Raw genomic sequence first — 19,304 nt, 5'->3', positions numbered from 1 at the left:
AAAAGTTAAACAAATAGTTTTCTTTTTTCCCCAGTGTCACATCACTCTCGTTCTGTATACAGTCACACATTTGATCTTAACAATCTAGTCAACACATATTTTTTTTCTTTTTTCCCAGATTTATTTTACTAAGTTACCAAAGTGAATGATGAAGAATATGAATAGTCTTATCACATTGTTGCTTGTTTTGGTGTTTCCATCAAGTAAGTATTAAAGTGTTCACTCACTCTGTTATTGATTGCCGCTACACATTATACCAAATTGTCTCATCCTGATTGTATTTGTACAGTATTTTCTATTTCTGTATTATCACCTAGATTTATGTTAAATTTTTAAAATATTATCTTGCAGTTAAAAATACAAAAGAATCTCAGATTAGATTACAATTAAAAATGTCAATATGGGGAACTAAATTACTATTAAACGTTGTATACTGTATAGTTTATTTCATTTATTTCAACTATATTTTACAATATGGTGGTCCATCCAGCAGAAGCTCTCAGAATAACATGTATTTTGGTATACTGTAAGTGACTCCTGACTTTTTTTCTAGATGTTTTAATGCAAGTATTAACTGTAACAGTAACACACGCTGTTGTCAAAAAAAGCGAAACAGCTACGATAGAATGCAGCTACACAAATCCACCCGCAACCCTGACCGTAATCAGTTGGTACTGTACCGACGAACAAGGCAACCGAGAAGGAAATCCACTTGTTAGTACTGATACTACTCCATCACCAAATAGCCGCTATTCTCTAATAACTGGCACAAATAGAGGTGATCTTAGGATTTCAGATGTTATGAAGGCTGATGCAGGGAACTATGAGTGTAATCTGGTGTTTACTGGCGGTATTTTAGGGAACAAAGTTACCAATCTTACCGTTCAATGTATGTAAATTAAATGACTTATATGATTTATATTCAGGTTACATTGTTGTGCCTACAACCGAGAGGCCTTTCCAACTCTGTGAGTTGCTCCGTCATGTAGATGACCTCATGTAGATGACCTCATGTAGATGACCTCACCGATACATACATACCTGCTACAGATCTGTCAACTGTTATAAATAATAGTTAAGAGGAATGTTTATTAATTAATTTAATATTCAAATTACAGACTGCATTTTAAGGCATATAGTATGTGCTGTTTGTATGTGAGAACTAATGTTGATTGAGGTACACTTAACCTCCCCCAACACCCACCCCCCACCACCTTTGTTAGGAAATGTTAGTTTGCAGATTTGTAATTAATTTCAATAGAGTGTCTGCATTCAATTTGTAAAAGTCAGAATGAGCACTAAACCTCTAAAACACACAAAGGAATTTGAGTGAATTTGGAGAATATCTCCTATATATTCATGTCTTGAAGAGAATATTTACTACGTACTTACTAGATGCAAACATCTGACCAATTAACAAAATTAATATAATATATATTTGTTCTTCATCAGATCTTGATACACCATCAGTGAGAGAGTCGTCTATGTCTGTACTAAGTGACAGTACAGCAACGCTTGAATGTACATTGCCAGATGGAGTACCAACTGAAATCACTTTTTCCTGGTTTAAATTTGATAATATAATTGATATTGATAACAGTGAAAGATTTAGTGGTTCTTTATACAACCAGAACTTGACCATAAGTAATGTTATGTCCACTGATGAAGGATCTTATCGTTGTCGAGCCGAGAATTCTGCATATTCTGGTAGTGAAGGAAGATACAGCAGTCTCTTTCTAGATTTAACAGTAAATTGTAAGAAATTTGTTTCATTTTTTTAGATAAAATCTGAAAAGAATAACATTTGTGCTGTACATGGTTATATTTTGCTTGAAAGTGTTTTGGTATAAATTAGATTTTTACCACATTTATTATATTACAGATGTAGCATTGACAACTATGGAATGGATTGGAGGAAAAGTAACATGTGAGGCAGAGGGGAATCCAACACCAAGAGTCACCATTCAACTCGATCAATCTGATCTTGATTCTGGTACTGGTTCCGTATCTGCTGACATTTCATGCGATACAACATCAGTCGTAACATGTGTTATAGACAATAACGTCAATCCTTCTGTTACAGAAACGTTTGAATCTTGTGATGGTAAGTTGACCTCTACATTTATCTAATCATGTCATATTGTGAAGACAAAATATTGAGTTATTATATATATATATATATATATTCAGGTTGAAGTTATCAGACCGTTAGGATAGAGTGCTCAATACCAAGGTAGAGCATAAATAAATAAAATAACAGCAGAAAACTTGGTTACTTCATTGTTTTAATCACTACAAATTTGTTTCGTACGACCAGCATGTAGCTGGCCGCACTCTTCAGGTGAAATGTAAAACATAAGTGACACAGTTGTCTCATAGTGCTTAATAGAAGTGAGTCATCAGGAAGTCGTATACAATAGCCTATCGTTTTAGATTTAGATAAACTATTTGGATCTGCAATTTAGTAAGAATTTTTTCCTATGTCTACAAGTAGAGACTAACTCGTTCTTACTGTTCAGTGAGCATAGCTCTGGTTGACATATAATAATATACTTTTCATATATACATAAATTACATCTTTTGTTAATATTTGAGTAAGGTTTGCATTTCTTTATAATTTTCCATTTAATTGAGTAATTTGTTTTAGAGTCTTTAAGTGTCCATATATATTTACTGATATATATAAATCCAAAGGCAAATTACTGAAAAAAATGACAATGCTGTGGGTATCAGTAGCTGGATCTCAATGGAGATACAAATAAAAAAGCGAAAAGCTAAATCAAAACGATAATGTAAACAGCCAGAAAAGTTAGCAGAGCTTTCGGGCAACACTAGCCCTTCATCAGTGCAAGTGAGGGAATTTGGATAAAGTCATAGCATATGAGTTGGCAAGTGCTGCCTGGGTGGACAGGAATAAAAGAAATATAACAATAGAAACAGCGTGTTGAATAGTGGGTGGAGACTGAATAAGAGTAGAAAACAAAGAAGGTAGCTTGGTAGAGATATAAACAATTTTGGACTGGAACTAAAAAAAGCTAAAATGGTGGTTAATATTGAAACTTAAATTTTGGTAGTCAATGGAATAATTTTACCGATCTGGGAGTATGTTCCTAATGTTAAGTCCAAAAGGTTTTGTGGTTTTAAGTAGTAATTCCCAGTGGTTTTCTTTGTCTTTGCGAGTTTTGTCGCTCCATTTGACGTCGTGGTCTATTGCAATAACTCTGAAATTTGCAATCGAGTGACCAGCTGAATTAAAATGTTCGGCTACAGGTTGATCAAGCTTTAATGTTTTGATAGCTGATCTGTGTTGTGTCATTCTCATGCGGAGAGTGTTTTTTGTTTCTCCGACGTACTGTTTGCCACAAATATTACAGTATATGAGATAAATGACGTTTTTGGTTAGACAATTAATTGATTGTCTTATCCGAAAAATGCGGCCAGTTTGGTTACTCTGAAATTTTTCAGTAGAATCAACCAATGAACAAGTTTTGCAAGATTTGCCGCAAAGGTGACTGCCCAAATTTTGGCTGTCATGAGAGTTAATTTCACTCTTAAATTTGGATCTGACTAATATATCACGAAGGTTGGGAGGTCTACGAAATGCAATAATGGGTGGTTCCGGAAAAACAGTCCTGAGACGTGGACTGTAGAATGGGCATATGTTTCTCAATAATAGCCCGTAATGGAGGCAACCTAGGGTGGTAGGTTGTGACCAATGGCACTCTGGTCGATTTTTTTGGCTGACGTGGTTTGTACGTCAGTGTTTGACATCGAGGAATATCTTTTGCTTTCTTTATAGCAGTTTCGATGTATTCCTTCTTGTAATTTCTATTCCGGAGATGTCCGGTTAGTTCTTCGGTATGATTCTGAAAATCTAAATCTGAAGAACAGATACGTCTGATACGTAATGCTTGACTGTACGGTATGTTTTTAGTACAGTGTCGGGGGTGACAACTGCTAGGAAGCAGGTACATATTTACTGAGTTCTGTTGCGTTTCTTAGTTTTTCGTTCCGGAATGAAGACGTATGGTTTCTGTATCTGGTTTTAAACTGGTTTTCAGTTAGTCCGACATATGTTTCTTCTTTTGATGAATCTTCTCTCTTTACTGTAGCTTGGTAAACTACACCTTTTGTTAGGCAGTTACCTGGGAGCGGGCATTCATTGGGATTGCGGCAGTTACATCCGCTTGTTTTCGCGTTGGTTTCAGTAGACTTTTCTTTGGCTATCACATATTTGTTGTGTGCGTTAATTACTTTGTCTACGCTCGGCATGCAACTGTAGCTTAGTTTCAAGGTATTTCTGTTAAATATTTTTTCTGAGCTTGTTGCCGGCAGGAAAACAATCTTCTACTATAGCTAAAAACTTACTCAACTTACTAAAAATCTTTTCATAGAACGTGAGAATCCAATTGTAACATGTCCTGGTAATATTAAAGAACATACCTCCTTGGGCCAAACTACGGTGACCTGGAATGACCCCACAGTCAGTGACAATGTTGATACTGGTCTATCAGCTACTTGTTCTCCACCTTCTGGTTCATCATTTAATATTGGTTCAACTAATGTTACATGTTTTGCTGTGGATACTGCTGGTAATGTAGGAATCTGTTTATTTAAAGTAACTGTCAATGGTAAGTGTTACTTCTGTACTACCATTAGTGTGTATATGTAAATTAGTTTCTGTTACAATCGTTTGTCTGCCAATCATTTCAGTTCTGTGTTTTAGGTAGTAGTGTCTCCTCATTACATATTAACACTATACTTAGATAAATCAGATAAGGCAAATGTTGTCCTTTCTCAATACTTCTTGTTTTTCTATGATTTTAAAATAACCTCGTAATTTTAATAAATGCCAGAGAAGTTATTAAAAACACATCTTACATAATATAATTTCAGATGACAAAATGCCAGATAGTATAACTCCAGTTGTAACATGTCCTGACAGTGTTGTACATCAATTCAAAGTGACCTGGGATGACAGTGACAATGTTGATAATGGTCTGTCAGCTACTTGTACTCCACCTTCTGGTTCATTATTTGATGCCGATTCAACTGATGTTACTTGCACATCTACAGATATTGCTGGAAATATGGGAAGTTGTGAATTTACAGTTTCATTTGGAGGTAAGACAATTAATTCAATTCAGAATTTTTCCAACTTTAAAAGAACTTAACTGCTCAATAAAAAATCAGAAATTCACAAAGAAAACAGCATATAAACCAACAATGTTCTAAAACCCAATCAATCTTCTCTGCCAGCAACAGGTCTTCACTTGTCTTAGTATGCATTTCAAAAACAAATCTGTTGCCCAAGCACAATTTAATAAGCTTTGCTTTATAAATGTTTACTATGCCTTACCTAAAGGAATTTCATTGCAAATAATTAAATTTGCTTAAATTTAAAGTACAATTTAACTTAAGTATATAATTCATTACGTATATTCATTCTATAACAGTATAATAAACTTTGAAAACACTTCATTGTTTTTATAATTAATTTTTTCCTGAGCTGGTGGTTAAAATAAGTAAGTAAGAGAGCTCGTTCAAACTTCGAGAGGTAGCTCGATCAAGCTTTGAGAGGGAGCTTGATCAAGTTTTGGCAGGTAGCTCATTCAAGCTTTGAGAGGGAGATCATTTCAAGTTTTGAGAGGGAACTTGATCAACTTTGAGAGGGAGCTCTATCAAGCTTTGATAGGGAGCTTGATCAACAGCCATTCAAAAAAGCAATGCTCCAATGACAAGTTGATTTTCGAACATGATCAGTCAACAATGTCTCGTGGAAACAAATCTCAAAATGTTTATAAAAAGCTCAATGTGCATTAGAGCATGTTAATTATCACCATTAGATATCACTTTTCCGTTAGGTAGGGCTAATTCCAAATGACACGTGATGGGTAATTAACAAATCAAATTGCATGAATACAACCAGGTGTGTTATAAAAGAATTTAAATGTATTTTATTATCAATATCAAGGGAGACTATTTTCGAAAATTTCAACAAATTTGTGATGAATATTAAGTATATTTGTTTACCTTCCAAAAGTTACTTTTGATGCTGATTGAAAATGCTGGTCTATAACCATGCACTAATGACATGTAGCAATGTTGTGTTTTCTCTACTATCCTACAGCATTACAGATTCATGTATCGCTTATAAAAAGTATTTTCTATAACATGCTTTTGAACGTTTAAATGTTGTATTTACTTTTGAAGGTAAATGTGACACATCCTGTAACACAGTACCAGTTTACCTGATAGCAATAATAATTGTTCAGGCTATCATCATTTTGATGATGTCTCCAACTTTGGTTTTTTATTGCAGGTTTTGTACTTAAACAATTATTTTTATTTGGGCTATTATTGCTTCTTTCTAGGTGACGTCTCAGCCTAACAGTAGTTTTTGATATTATTACAGACTTCTGTTGCAATGTTGCATTCAAAAAGTTTACCATATAATAATCGCTTTTAAATACTCTATTCATTCTGCTTACAATTTAATCTGGGGATTTGAAAACTTAGCTTGGATAACTGTATTTGATCACTTATAACGATTAAATTTAACAAACAAATCATTTTATACTTTGTTTGTCTTAAAATCTCTTTGATGACTTATTATTAATTTAGTGTATTCTTGTTTTTAACATGTGTAAATTGCAGTACTAACACCGGTACATTGAATCATCAGTTGTCTAATAACCTATATTTACATTTTTACTGTGTATATTTTTCTATAAATTCAAACGAATCATACAATTTCTCCAATCTGTTTCAAATCTGTTAAAATAACCTATTTTTCATATAAATTTGTATAATGATTACATTTCTGAATATTACATTTAAATAACTTATTTAAGGTTTAGATAAATATGGTATATTAATATTATCTTATTAATTCATAGCTTATTTAAATCAATGTTGTTACCATTTTTAAGCTACTGTGCAGTTAGGTATGTATTTGGTCAAATATCTTGCCCTACTCTGACATACTCCACAACATATGATTATCACCCTGTGCTGTACCTGCTGCTCGATTCCAACTCTGGCCATCAGCTCAAGCTCTGCTGTCTAGAGGGGATCTGAAAGTTGTGGATTCCTAGTCTCACTCGAGAATTACTTGCAAATGTGTTGAAAAGTGACGATAGTTTATCACAGTATAATAGTGAATTCGCATTATTTGTTTTCTTTTTTAAATAAAAAAAAATACCACACTTAATAATGATTTCAAATGAATATTAAGATTTAAGTTGTATGTTGTTTGTTGAAGATTGATGGAACTAATTCATTTATCTTAGGTCCCACTATTCTCAGAAGAACAAGGAAGTGGGTGTTACCTCAGAGATGAACATGACTGCTTATGACAATGTTGCAGTGCCAACAAAACCATCTAATACAGAATATGAGATCAGCCTGCCAAATGCTGTAGCTCCACCACCTCTGCCAGTATCTAGAGAGAGAGTTAATTCTGGATATCAAGATTTACACACATATTCATCACTGGAACAAACATATACTGATTTGAATCAGTAATGATGAGACTAATACGATTATATGATTTTCGAAAAAAGTATGAACAACTTCATCATGTAGTCATAAAAAAAATCAATAAATTTATAGCGCTAATCACAGAATTAAAGGATAAAAGTTGAACATTTGCAATTTTTATGTAGGTTATTATTGTTTAGAAATAGACAACGCTGTTGGATTTCATGACAAGTTGATTTTTTATCGTTGGTCGTTGTTTTCTTCTGGTGCATTAAATATGCGTGTGTGAAGTAGTTCACTTATTTTGTATTACAAACAGTCACAGGAATCTAGGTGTTATATAAAGCATTTTATGATACAGCGTGCTTATTATTGTTGTTATTTATTTTGAGATAAAGTAATACCTTATAAATAAGTAAATAATTAATGCTTAAGGATACATTCCTACATTAAATTCATAATTGTAAACAAATCTTTTTTATATTTTCAGAAGAAGCAAGTAGACAAGTTAATAATGGGGGTTTTGATTGAGCTTCTTCACTTCTGTATAATCCATCAATTATTGAACTACTCAGCTGATATTCTGTGGTCTTGGTTGGTGCTTATTGTGAAGTCACAAGTTTAAATCTAGAGAATTGTTACAGTCAGCCGTGACATTTTATTTAAATTTATTTTACTGTATTTAAAGTATAAACGTTGGACTTGTATTTGTGTTGTTTGAAATTCTTCAAATCAGATCATGGATTAATGAATCGACATGGGAATAAGTTTGAGATCAAAAGTTCCATGTCTTTTATGCGGACAGAGCGTGGACCAGCCACAATGTTACAAAAATAAACAAAAGGCTTCTTAGCGAAGCATGAGCTGTTAAGCTGTACGTACGTCGATGAATTCATAGCAAAACATGCCGTGTTTCATTCACAAGCTATCTGCTTCTTCAAGAAAATGGCAGTAGCAAATGTTAGGCCTAGTAGTAGTACTAGACCTAGTAGTAGTGAATTTTCTGAGGACAAAGAATTTAACAACAATAGAAATTGCTGACGAAAATCATAATGTGCCCCAGTCAGTGTTATTGTGATTGTAAAGATATTGTGCACTAAATCGTTGTGGAACATTCAGTGGTTTCATCCCGATTGCGTTGGAGTACAACAAGAACCAGACTGGATATGTAGACACTGTATTAGGCCTAGAAGTAGTACTAGTAGTTCAAAAATCTTAAATGGTAAATTGCATCTACTTTCAAAATGAGCGCTAGAGTCAGGGGGGGTCGCAGGACTATTTGAAGATGGTTGTCCAAAGAGTCCAGGGCTGTAGACGCAGAGTATTTGAGCCACTGTGGCAAATTGTTGATTAATTCATGATAAATGGCACCTCTAATTCGCCGGAAATGTCACTATATAGTGCGCTAAGAATCAGATGATTGTAGCCTATATTATTCCGCAGGTAATAAAACATACAATAGGATAACATTTTTTGCGAACATCAGGGGATGAAGGTACTTCTGGTATGGTAATACATTCTAATAACTATAATCAAGTTAATGCAAATTAATTAATATTTTTAAAAAGTTATACAAAAAATGCTGCTATAAATATATTGAGAAAAACGTTAAATTGCATTATTTTGAATGAAATGCTAAATAAATTCAGATGTTAAAACCACAATTTCCAAAATTAATTTTCATTTATCCACTAAAAACTGCACAATAGTAACACTCCAAAATGAAAAAAAAACATTTGCAGAAAGAAGCAAACTTTTCTTTGCTACCGGTATAACAACGATTCATAGTTCGGAATGTCCATAAATTACTACAGAAATTCGGCCTATTATTTACACACTACACACGTCGGAAATACAAAACTATACGCACAATTATGATTTGGCCTTAAAATTATGGAAAACCCTCTGCAAAATGCAATAAATATAGACAAATCAATTATTAGAAATTAAAAGAAATGAATATATTTTGTTTGTCGATAAATTTTTTTTGGACGCAAAGTCCATGTGTAAATGCTTGATCTATATAGAGGTAATCTGTGTAACACTGTTATGCATGGGTAATTTGTGAATGACGTAAATAAAAGAGCCTAGATAGGGAAGATCTATTGCAAGAGGAGGGGAAGTCCGGTAATGTGTAATGATAATGTAACAAGCCAGAGATTATATAAAATCATGAATACAGCTAGCTGATTGTCGTTGGTTTAGTCGTCGTCAGAAGTTTATCGACCGACATCACATACTTATTCAGGCCCGTAGCCAAGGGGAGGGGGTTATGGTTCGGGTGATAGCAGTAGTAGCAGTGCTTTACTATAGGGGAGTGTGTTGGAAAATCGTTTGATGTCACCATCGATATGTATCCATCTATTCATTAACCCATGATCAGATGTACAAATCTCATATTATTTTCTGCTTATACTATACTGTATGATTGATGCTTGTTATAAAGTCACATGTCTACACCATTTTTGTCACATTTAGATAAGATTGAATTTATATATAATTTAATATGTATACTATATTATAGTTTTATGGTTTTATTTACACATTATGTATTATCTTGACTGTATTAAAATAAATTGTGCTGTCGCACAACGAATCTGAATCTGGCATATTTTGCCATTATATTAAGTTATTACAATATGAAAGAGAGTGCTACAGTATATACATTTTCAATTTGAAGAAGTTGGCAGGTATATCATTGTCTTTTATGTGGAATCATGGAGAAAACAATTTTTATGATACATTGTTTCAACTTTTTGTGAATTTGATACTTAAAAGTTCCAGTTTACATTTTATGTATCAAATATTTTTACTGATTTTTCAATAAAAAAACACAACAGACCATAAATTATCACATGTCGACAACAAATTAAATTGCCATTTTTTATGCTTGATTACAGAATCACAAAAACATATCCAAATATTTTCAAATAACAATAACAAAAAGATCAGTGGGTAGAGAACAAATGTTGATTCAACTGTGTTTTATACATGTTTAATACAGTAGTACCATCATTCACCTTACTGTAAAAAAAAGGTATTTCAGTATTGTTTAATATCGAAATATCTAAAAATCATGTTTCGAGTTCCACTCACACACACAAAATATACATTGCTGTTGTTAGCTTGGGTAAGTACAGTATTACTGTATATTTGTTGTAACTTAAGCAAGTCTATTTGATTTATAAAAGTTGTAGAATTTGTTGACTGTTTTTGTAGCAAGATTGATATCATACTAGCCATGGTAGAGGACAGTCATAAGAGATACTATTTTTAAATCACAATAGTATAAGGTCTACACATGGTCTGAAGTACAGTATATGCATTAATAATATTTTATTATTTTAAATACTATAAGCCTAGATTATAAATATAGTAGTAGTTTAATTTAAAAGTTGCTATTATTCTAATAGTAAAATCATGTATTTACAAATGTAAACTAGTTAAATGTAAGCCAACTATCAAAATAGTTATTAACGAGTTAAAAAGGTTTTATGAAGCGGAAAAATGTATTTATCATCAGAATTTTAAAGACAATATTTTTAATACAAAATGGATACAATTAGAATCTTTTATAAATCAAATATGAAATTGTTAGAGATTAGAATAATTTTTATGAACCGTTATTTAATTTATAAGGAGATAGATATCTATGTTGTTTTTGTTTGCTTTTAATTTTAGTTTGATTATGTTTTTCCTTTGTAATTGTATTATATAATAAATAAATAAATATAGTAGGTATCATTAGTTAGAACATTTAGACTTAGTAAGTGTAAGTAGGCTAGTAAAGATAATATTGTGCATGTGTTGTACAGGCCCATTGTAACTTTAATTCATGTTTTTTTTTTCAGTGCTTAATTTGTAAAAGTCAGGGTAAGTACAACACATGACTTATATATCCCCATTTTATACACTGCTGAGCTAAAAACAAAACTGAATAGATTTCCATATTACATCTGATACATTAACCTGGGATTTTTTCTTATTTTATCAATTTAATAACTACAAATTGTTTATTATAACACTACGCAGATCATAACCTATGAATTGTTTATAAATAGTTTTTCTTTTATTTTGTAAGATATACTGTACTGAAAAAGACAGGTATTGTCCAGATGCAATTTACAATACTGTACAGCTTTTGCAGCACTTCTACTTATGTTTAATACCAATACCATTATAGTCAAATAACCTAGGCTATTCCAGCAGATTAAATGAACCCATTTTTGCAGGAATTGGTCCATGTGCCAGTTTTCCATGTCTCAATGGTGGTACTTGTACCATTTCTAGTACATCTTACTCATGTACATGTACAAGTCTCTATACTGGAACCAGATGTGAAACTGGTAAGTCTACAAAATGGAAATTATACATTTTTAAACAATAGCTCAGTTTAATGTTTGTTGGGAATAAATGTACGATTTTTCTTGTTGTCAAGAGATGTCCACTTATATCCACCCACTATGCAACTACTTTTGCAAATGTAATAGATTTCCTTATTACATCTGATTCATTAACCTGGGATTTTTTCTTATTTTCTTAATTTAATAACTACTGCAGCACTTCTACCTATGTTTAATACCAATACCATTATAGTCAAATAACCTAATATACAGGCTATTCCTTGGTACAAGATTAATAAAGAATAACAAATTTAGCGTAGATAATTAACATAAATAGACATAGAGATAAATGTTGTCTTAAGAATCTGTTAAATTGACACATGTTTATCATTCCAGCTATCCTAGCATGTAGCCATTCTCAGTGTCTCAATGGAGCCACTTGTTTTGATATTTTTGATTCCTACATTTGTGTGTGTACACCTGGATATGGAGGAACTAATTGTGGAACATCATTTAGTGAGTTTGGTTTTATTATAAAAAAAGTTTTATATAACTATATTTAAAAGTATGTAAATAGGAAATTCATGATAAGTCCGTCATTGTTTTTATCTATATATAAATAGTGTACACAATTAATCACAAGATTCATGACAACCCAATACATCCTTATACAGAAGAATTAGTTTTTATTGGGTGTCCTAAAAAAGTGATTGAAAGAAAAAGCAAAACTAAGAACACTGTCGCACCAACTCCATCTTGACAGCCATTTTGGATTTTCAAAATAGCTGCCATATTTACTTCAAATATTACCTTTATTTGTCGTTTTATTATTTCATCAATTTTGGACTATTTTCCCAAATATTTTTCACATGGAGGCCATTTTGAAATACAATATGGCTACCATTAATTGTCAAAATATTAATCATCTTAGTGGTTGGCATTTATTTTGAAACTGCCATACAGTACAAGAGTTAATTAATTAATAATCATACAACTGTTATTCGTATTTAGATCATTATTCTTAATATTGCATTTAAATGCTGTACCTGTCAATATAAATGATATTGTTTGTTGTTATGTTTATATAATGTATAACAAAAACATTATTTGAACCATACCATGAAAACTCACAGTGGTCTAATGGTAGGATGTCCGCATAAACATAAGATTCCAGGTTCTTGTTTGGGAAATTTCTACTGCAAAATAGTGTCGCCATTATACAAAAATCTTTTTATTTTTTCCAAGTCACCAAATCCTAAGATACTGTAACTTATCAAAAAAAGTATCTAGGCTCATGTTTACATAATCAAAGATTATTTTTAGACCGTCGTGGAGTGACTAACCATTTATTATTTTATGCAAATTAGTTATGCCATTTTTTGACATATTGATCCCACTATTTCAAAATGTTAGCAACCACTCCATCTTTCAATGCTTGCTCTAACAACCGATGTCTGGCAAGCTCTACATGTTACAACAGCTACAATCAAGGCTCATCTCTAGCACCATCTGATCAATATTCATGCAAGTGTGTGACTGGGTACACAGGCCCATTTTGCCAGTTCACTATCAGTATGTATTATTGTATTTAATCACAATCACATCACATACTTTAAGTATTAAGTTACAGTATGCCGTATTATGCAATACAGTATAACCTTATTGAGATTTATTTAAATTGCATTGTACCCGAAATTAGTATATGTATGGACAAAATTAAATATTGTAACACAACATGGACAGGAACAATGGGTTATTATAGAGGTATATAAAATACAGAAAGATAGAGAATCAGTGAATTTCAGGTCATATTTGTTTTAATGAATGAAAATTGGCAACATGAATTGACATAGCAGATTCTGACAACAGGTAATGAAATGTCAATACCAAGAATGATCATGAAAAGATAAAAAATACCATACAGCCATAGAAGAATGGGTACTCCAAGAACAGCCTAAGAATTGGAGAGGACGGTTATCACAAGATAGACATTGAAAAAGGTGTAGCAGTATGGAGATAGTGACCATAGTAACAGCAAAAAACATGAATGATAAAAACTAGACATTAATATAAACTAATGCAAATGTTTTATTCCTTATAGGTCAAGTACCATCATTTGATGTGTGTAGTTTGGAAGCAGCATCTAGTCCATGTCTGAACTCTGCAACTTGCAACAACATGTATCACAGTCAGTTGCAATCCACATCGATGCCAGTGTTTAAATATTGCACATGTACTTCCAATTACTTTGGAGCAAGATGTGAAACATTAGGTAGACATAACTTTATCCAAAGTATTTAAAAGAAATTACATTATTTTCTACTGTTTGTTTGCCACTGTTATTCAAGCACAAAGTTGTATGTTTGTATCCTGCTGGGGTTTATTTTCTGTTTATTTGCTTCTATTGTTTGAGTTTTTTTTTGTAGAATCAGTGTTCTCCCATTACTGTGGTCAGTTCTAAAAAATCTCCTAAAGATCTTCCAACGACCACTATTTTGACACTGAAAAGATTATCATTTAACAATTTTACACATTATTATTATAAATACAAATTTCCCATAATGGCAAATATTAATTTGAATTTCCCATTGTGAACTATAGGCCCATTTTTTCACTGATAATTAACATGTTCATATTACTTATGCTGTATATTTTTGCATCTTCATTTTTTATTTATTTTATTTCAAAACATTTATTTACATATATGATCCATTAACATGATAAGAAAAGATAAATCTTTATTGTCAGTAACAAATATCCATACAATATACAGTACTGTATATATAAGGACTAACATTAGAAAAAGTACAACTTAACTACTTTTGAAATGTTGAGTTAGAGACATGTATTGAGTTGTGGACAAATGATTTCCTACATTGAGTAGTATTGCATTTTAATGGCCGGATTCTACCTGAATTATTACATATTTATTATATAACGGGTGTGAGCTATCCTCCATTTTTTTTTTAACTTGACTAATAACATCACGCCTTTATATTACATCAATAACATTGACATTTCTACCTATTACTTTACTTGCAGTTTTCATTATAATGGTCAAGTTTCTTTTATTATTAGCGCATTACATTATGGTACAACATGGTTTTACCAATAAAACAGGTGATGTTGATGCTGGCCTACTTCTTTGTTTATTACATTTTTTTCCTGACTTGTATAGTGCCACATGTGATCTGTCCTGGTAATATTGTTACTTATTCAAAACCATCAACAATGAAAACTATTACATGGGATGCACTAATAGTAACTGATGATGTTGACACTGGCCTGACTGCTACCTGTACTCCACCATCTGGTTCATACTTTCCTATTGGCTCTACTACTGTAACATGTACTGTAACTGACAGTGATACTAATACTGTCAATTGTATTTTTACTGCAGAAGTCATAGCAGGTATTTTAAATTTTATTAATGTCTGGTTGTATATAATATGGAACAAATATTCAGTTGTGCTTACCAACAGATCTATGTATGTGTTAGGTATCAAAATTGCTTTATTTGATACATTCTTTGATAATGCCTTAATAGTGAAACACATTGTAATGATTGGTTGGTAATTTCCTGTATTGGATGTGGCCAGAAATTGTAAAGAGTGTTGGAGTGTATGCCATAGTTTGATGAACATATCCTACAATAAGCTGTTTTATTTGTAATAATATCTAAAACGTATTGCATCAATCTGTATAGGGTTGATCAAAAGGTTATAAACACCTAGCTTTTAAAATGGATACTGTAATGTACTGTAATACAAATCTTCTGTCTGCATATTTTGTCCAATTAACTGAATGTTTGTTACTATATTTAGGAATTTAGCTAGTTCATTATTGGAACATTCTATTGGTATTCAACGTCATGGAAAATGTATATTTCCCCCATTAACAACATTAAGGATATATTTTTTGCTCTCTTATTCAATGGTTTATTGTTATAGTATCAATTTCTGAAAATGTTGTTGTCTCATACTGAAACACATTCTAACAAACATGCAATATTTTTCTAGATGATGAGGCCCCCATTGCTATATGCCTTGACATATTTAGGAGTGTAAATGCAGACCAAGTTACACTAACTTGGAGTGACCCCTTATTCACTGACAATGTTGATACTGGTCTGTCAGCTACTTGTACTCCACCTTCTGGTTCATTATTTAATGTTGGTTCAACCGTTGTTACTTGTACTGCTATGGATAGTGTGGGAAATATTGGAAGTTGTCAATTTACAGTTGCTGTCAATGGTAAGACATAAATATAGAATAAAACGAAGGTAAAAAAGAAAGAGGCAATTAAGCACACATTGAGTATTTTAATCTATTTGATAATTCAACAAGAATCTTACAGTATTTACAAATTAATACTACTGTGTCATTGAAAGCATGCAAATATTTGCATTGGCTGGTAAAAAACAATGGTATAAAAATAACCAGGCCAATATTTAATACTGGATCAAACTGTACAGTCTGATAGCTACAGTAGAGCATCCACATGTTTAATGTCAGACCAAGTTTTTATACATTTTGTTTGGGATGTGTTTATCAACATTGCTTGAAATATTGAAATGTTCTATGATATGTTCATCATTTTGTTTGGTTATTTAAATATACTAAAGTTTGTTAGCATGTTCATTTTGTTAAAAATTTAAATATTTATCTTTTTTGCATCCAGCAAAATCAAGTTTGTAGATTATAGAACTGTGATATTTCTTTTGGTGTTACATCTGTGACGTATCGATAGTAGCTCACTGTACCTTTCCATAAAATTCTAATTTTAAAATTTGTATATCTTAATATTTTTAATCTTAACAAATTGTCTATTATCATCATTAAAGTTTTCTTTACAAAAATAATAATGTTTAGAAAAGAAGTTTTTAAGGACACATATTTAATGAACAATATTATGCAAACCCTGAGTTTGGATTTATATCAAAATGGGGCCTAAATATCTGATTTGCTTTTCTTCTAAATGATTTTTCCTATCATTAATAAAATGCTTGTTTTTTCTAATCACTTTGATACAATAAATGCTATAATATTAATAATGAATGAAATTAGTCACTTCTGCTCAAACTATTTTGGCTTTTCTTGTCCATTTCCACTTTGATTATTTTTGGAATGATTTTTTTTATAAGATGGAAGAATTCCCATTGTAATATGCCCTGATGATGTAACCATGGATACAAATACAGAAGGAACTACAGTGACCTGGGATGACCCCTCAGTGAGTGACAATGTTGATACTGATCTGTCAGCTACGTGTACTCTACTTTCTGGTTCATTATTTAATATTGGTTCAGCTTATGTAACTTGTTCAGCTACAGGTAGTGATGGTAATATGGGAAGTTGTCAATTTACAGTTAATATCATTATTGGTATAGGCTTTCTTTCCTTCTTTCCATGTTAAGTGCATCATTGAGTGCAGTTTTCATTTAAATTATTAATTGAGTCATCGAGTAATTATTGAGTACAGTTTATTTGGTAGTAATTGACAATGTTTTGCTTGTGATTACAGTACAGATGTATTCATGCTTTCCCTATAACTTCTGCTTTTTACTTTATTGTTACCTTTCTCGGTCATTACTCAAAGTTTTTCTGATTATAACCATTTTCATTTGGTTTCTATAAGCTTTCTTTCATTTGAATTTTACCAGTAATTTGCATTCCATTTCCCAGATGATAGTGATGCTCCAGTTGTAACATGTCCTGACCATGCGAAAAATCAATTTACTGTGACCTGGAATGACCCCTCGGTCAGTGACAATGGTCTGTCAGCTACTTGTACTCCACCTTCTGGTTCATCATTTGATGCCGGTTCAACTGATGTTACTTGCACATCTACAGATATTGCTGGAAATATGGGAAGCTGTGAATTTACAGTTTCCTTTGGTGGTAAGTACTAGTGTAACATGCATTTGTGAAAGAGTGCTTAGAAGTCATTTTTCCCCTTAAAATTACATTTAATTGTACTGCTAACAGTAGATCTTTTGATTTCAGTGGCTATCTGAATTTAATTTAATTAAACATTATGCAAACATGCATATATAATCACCGCTCTAATAATTTGTCTAAACAGTTTCAGAGGTTTCTTCAGTTTATGTGCTTTAAGGTTATGTACATTACTGTTACAAGTTGAAATTGCTTTTCAGACAACAGTACCTCACTTTAATTTTGTTTGAAATATTTCTTATTATAACCAATTGTAAACTCTCACTGGTTAAAAAAACTGTCCACTTTGAGCAATGAATATCAACTTAAATTGATTATTGGAAGAAAAATGTCTTTAAAAAACAAATAAAAGCAAATTTAATATCCACATTGTTTTTGCAATTAACACAGTAGTTAAAGATGTATTGTCCCCCAAAAACATAAAAAATGAAGATTAATTAAATCAGACTTTGAATAGGTTATTTTGTAGTTTTAATCAGGTGAATCACTTCCGTAGAAAAAAAAAAATGGGAAAAAATAATGTTTTCACAAAGTCAATAACTATTATGTGACATTAAAATGGCATATTCAACAACAAAAAATGAAAAAAATTATTTTTTAGGGGGACAATACATCTTTAACAATTATCTGATGGAATTTTGAAGATTTTAATAACTAAAATGGAGGTATAAACAAATCTCCCAGCTCTCCCGATAATGTGTGGCATCAATTAAATTATTGGAAACTGAAATGACATTGGTCAAAGAACCAGGCCCCTGCGGCCCTTACTCTATTCTTGGCTCCCAGCCTAAGGTTGCTCACTTTGATGGCAAATTATTCACATTATTATGTGCCCTTTAAAACGGATCTGTGCTGTTAAATGATTGAATAAAGCCCAGAATTTAATTTGTAAACTAGTTTACTAAATTAAAAAAATGTTATTAGTTAACATGTTCTATTAATGTTTAAAGGCATTGAAGATACATCGAGCAACACAGTACCAGGTTACCTGATAGCAGTAATAATTGTTCTTGTTGTCATCATTTTGGTGATGTTTCCAGTTTTGATCTTTTATTGCAGGTGTTTACATTTATTTGCAGATCTTTAATTGCACAATGTCTATTGGGCTATTTATTGATTCTTTTCCTCAACTTACAGTAGCAGCAGTTTGTAATATGTAAAATATTTCTATTTTAATAGTATATTTTTTTTAGAAATGATTAGTAAATAACTTTGCATACAATGCTTAATCTCATTAATCTGTTTAAAATATGCGGTGATTTGAGAAATCTTGGTCTAATAATGCATTTATAAAACTTTTCAGTAGCAAATATTTGTTTATTTCACAAAATTGTAAAAAGTTTTCCTTTCTGCTTTAATCAAAGAATAGTTCCAGTTTTTTTACTTTAACCTTATTATATAGTAGTATTTTCTTTTCTTTGGCAGACTCTGGTTGCAATGCTAATTGTGTTTACTAAATCAAATTATTCTTTTTCTGACATTCATTAGAGGCAGCACAGCAAATCTGATTTCTAAATATTTC

The 19,304-nt window shown here is 31.7% G+C and overlaps 2 protein-coding genes across 3 annotated transcripts in view; both read left to right on the top strand.

The window, feature by feature from the left end:
- LOC144845833 (uncharacterized) overlaps positions 1 to 19,304 on the top strand; it is a 126,864-nt gene that overhangs the window by 45,830 nt on the left and 61,730 nt on the right. The window contains exon 8 of the mRNA XM_078703281.1: positions 11,715 to 11,828. Coding sequence (XP_078559407.1) covers positions 11,715 to 11,828 — 114 coding nt within the window. The remainder of the gene's footprint in view (positions 1 to 11,714; positions 11,829 to 19,304) is intronic.
- Positions 116 to 10,038, top strand: LOC144845848 (uncharacterized). Of its 2 annotated transcripts, XM_078703315.1 has the most exons (9): positions 116 to 203; positions 554 to 889; positions 1,453 to 1,755; positions 1,883 to 2,104; positions 4,395 to 4,631; positions 4,897 to 5,124; positions 6,214 to 6,322; positions 7,293 to 7,564; positions 7,973 to 10,038. In XM_078703315.1, the coding sequence occupies exons 1-8, from the start codon at positions 146 to 148 to the stop codon at positions 7,525 to 7,527; spliced, it is 1,728 nt and encodes a 575-aa protein (XP_078559441.1). In that variant the 5' UTR covers positions 116 to 145; the 3' UTR covers positions 7,528 to 7,564; positions 7,973 to 10,038. The 2 variants fall into 2 exon arrangements, with proteins under 2 accessions (XP_078559441.1, XP_078559442.1); XM_078703316.1 differs by lacking the exons at positions 6,214 to 6,322; positions 7,973 to 10,038 and having other exon boundaries at positions 7,293 to 7,476.

The sequence above is a fragment of the Antedon bifida genome, chromosome 6 (assembly GCF_963402885.1).
Source record: "Antedon bifida chromosome 6, ecAntBifi1.1, whole genome shotgun sequence".
NCBI classification, from domain to species: Eukaryota; Metazoa; Echinodermata; class Crinoidea; order Comatulida; family Antedonidae; genus Antedon; species Antedon bifida.
Note: the sequence above shows the minus strand (reverse complement) of the source record. Positions and strands in the feature narration are given on the sequence as shown.

What these genes read in the sequence shown, in the direction of transcription:
- LOC144845848 (XM_078703315.1), top strand. Translation starts at nt 146, where the DNA reads ATGATGAAGAATATGAATAGTCTTATCACATTGTTGCTTGTTTTGGTG. An exon ending in TGTTTTGGTGTTTCCATCAA is followed by an intron (nt 204 to 553) that starts GTAAGTATTAAA and finishes CTTTTTTTCTAG; the next exon opens with ATGTTTTAATGCAAGTATTA. An exon ending in ATTTAAAGTAACTGTCAATG is followed by an intron (nt 4,632 to 4,896) that starts GTAAGTGTTACT and finishes ATATAATTTCAG; the next exon opens with ATGACAAAATGCCAGATAGT.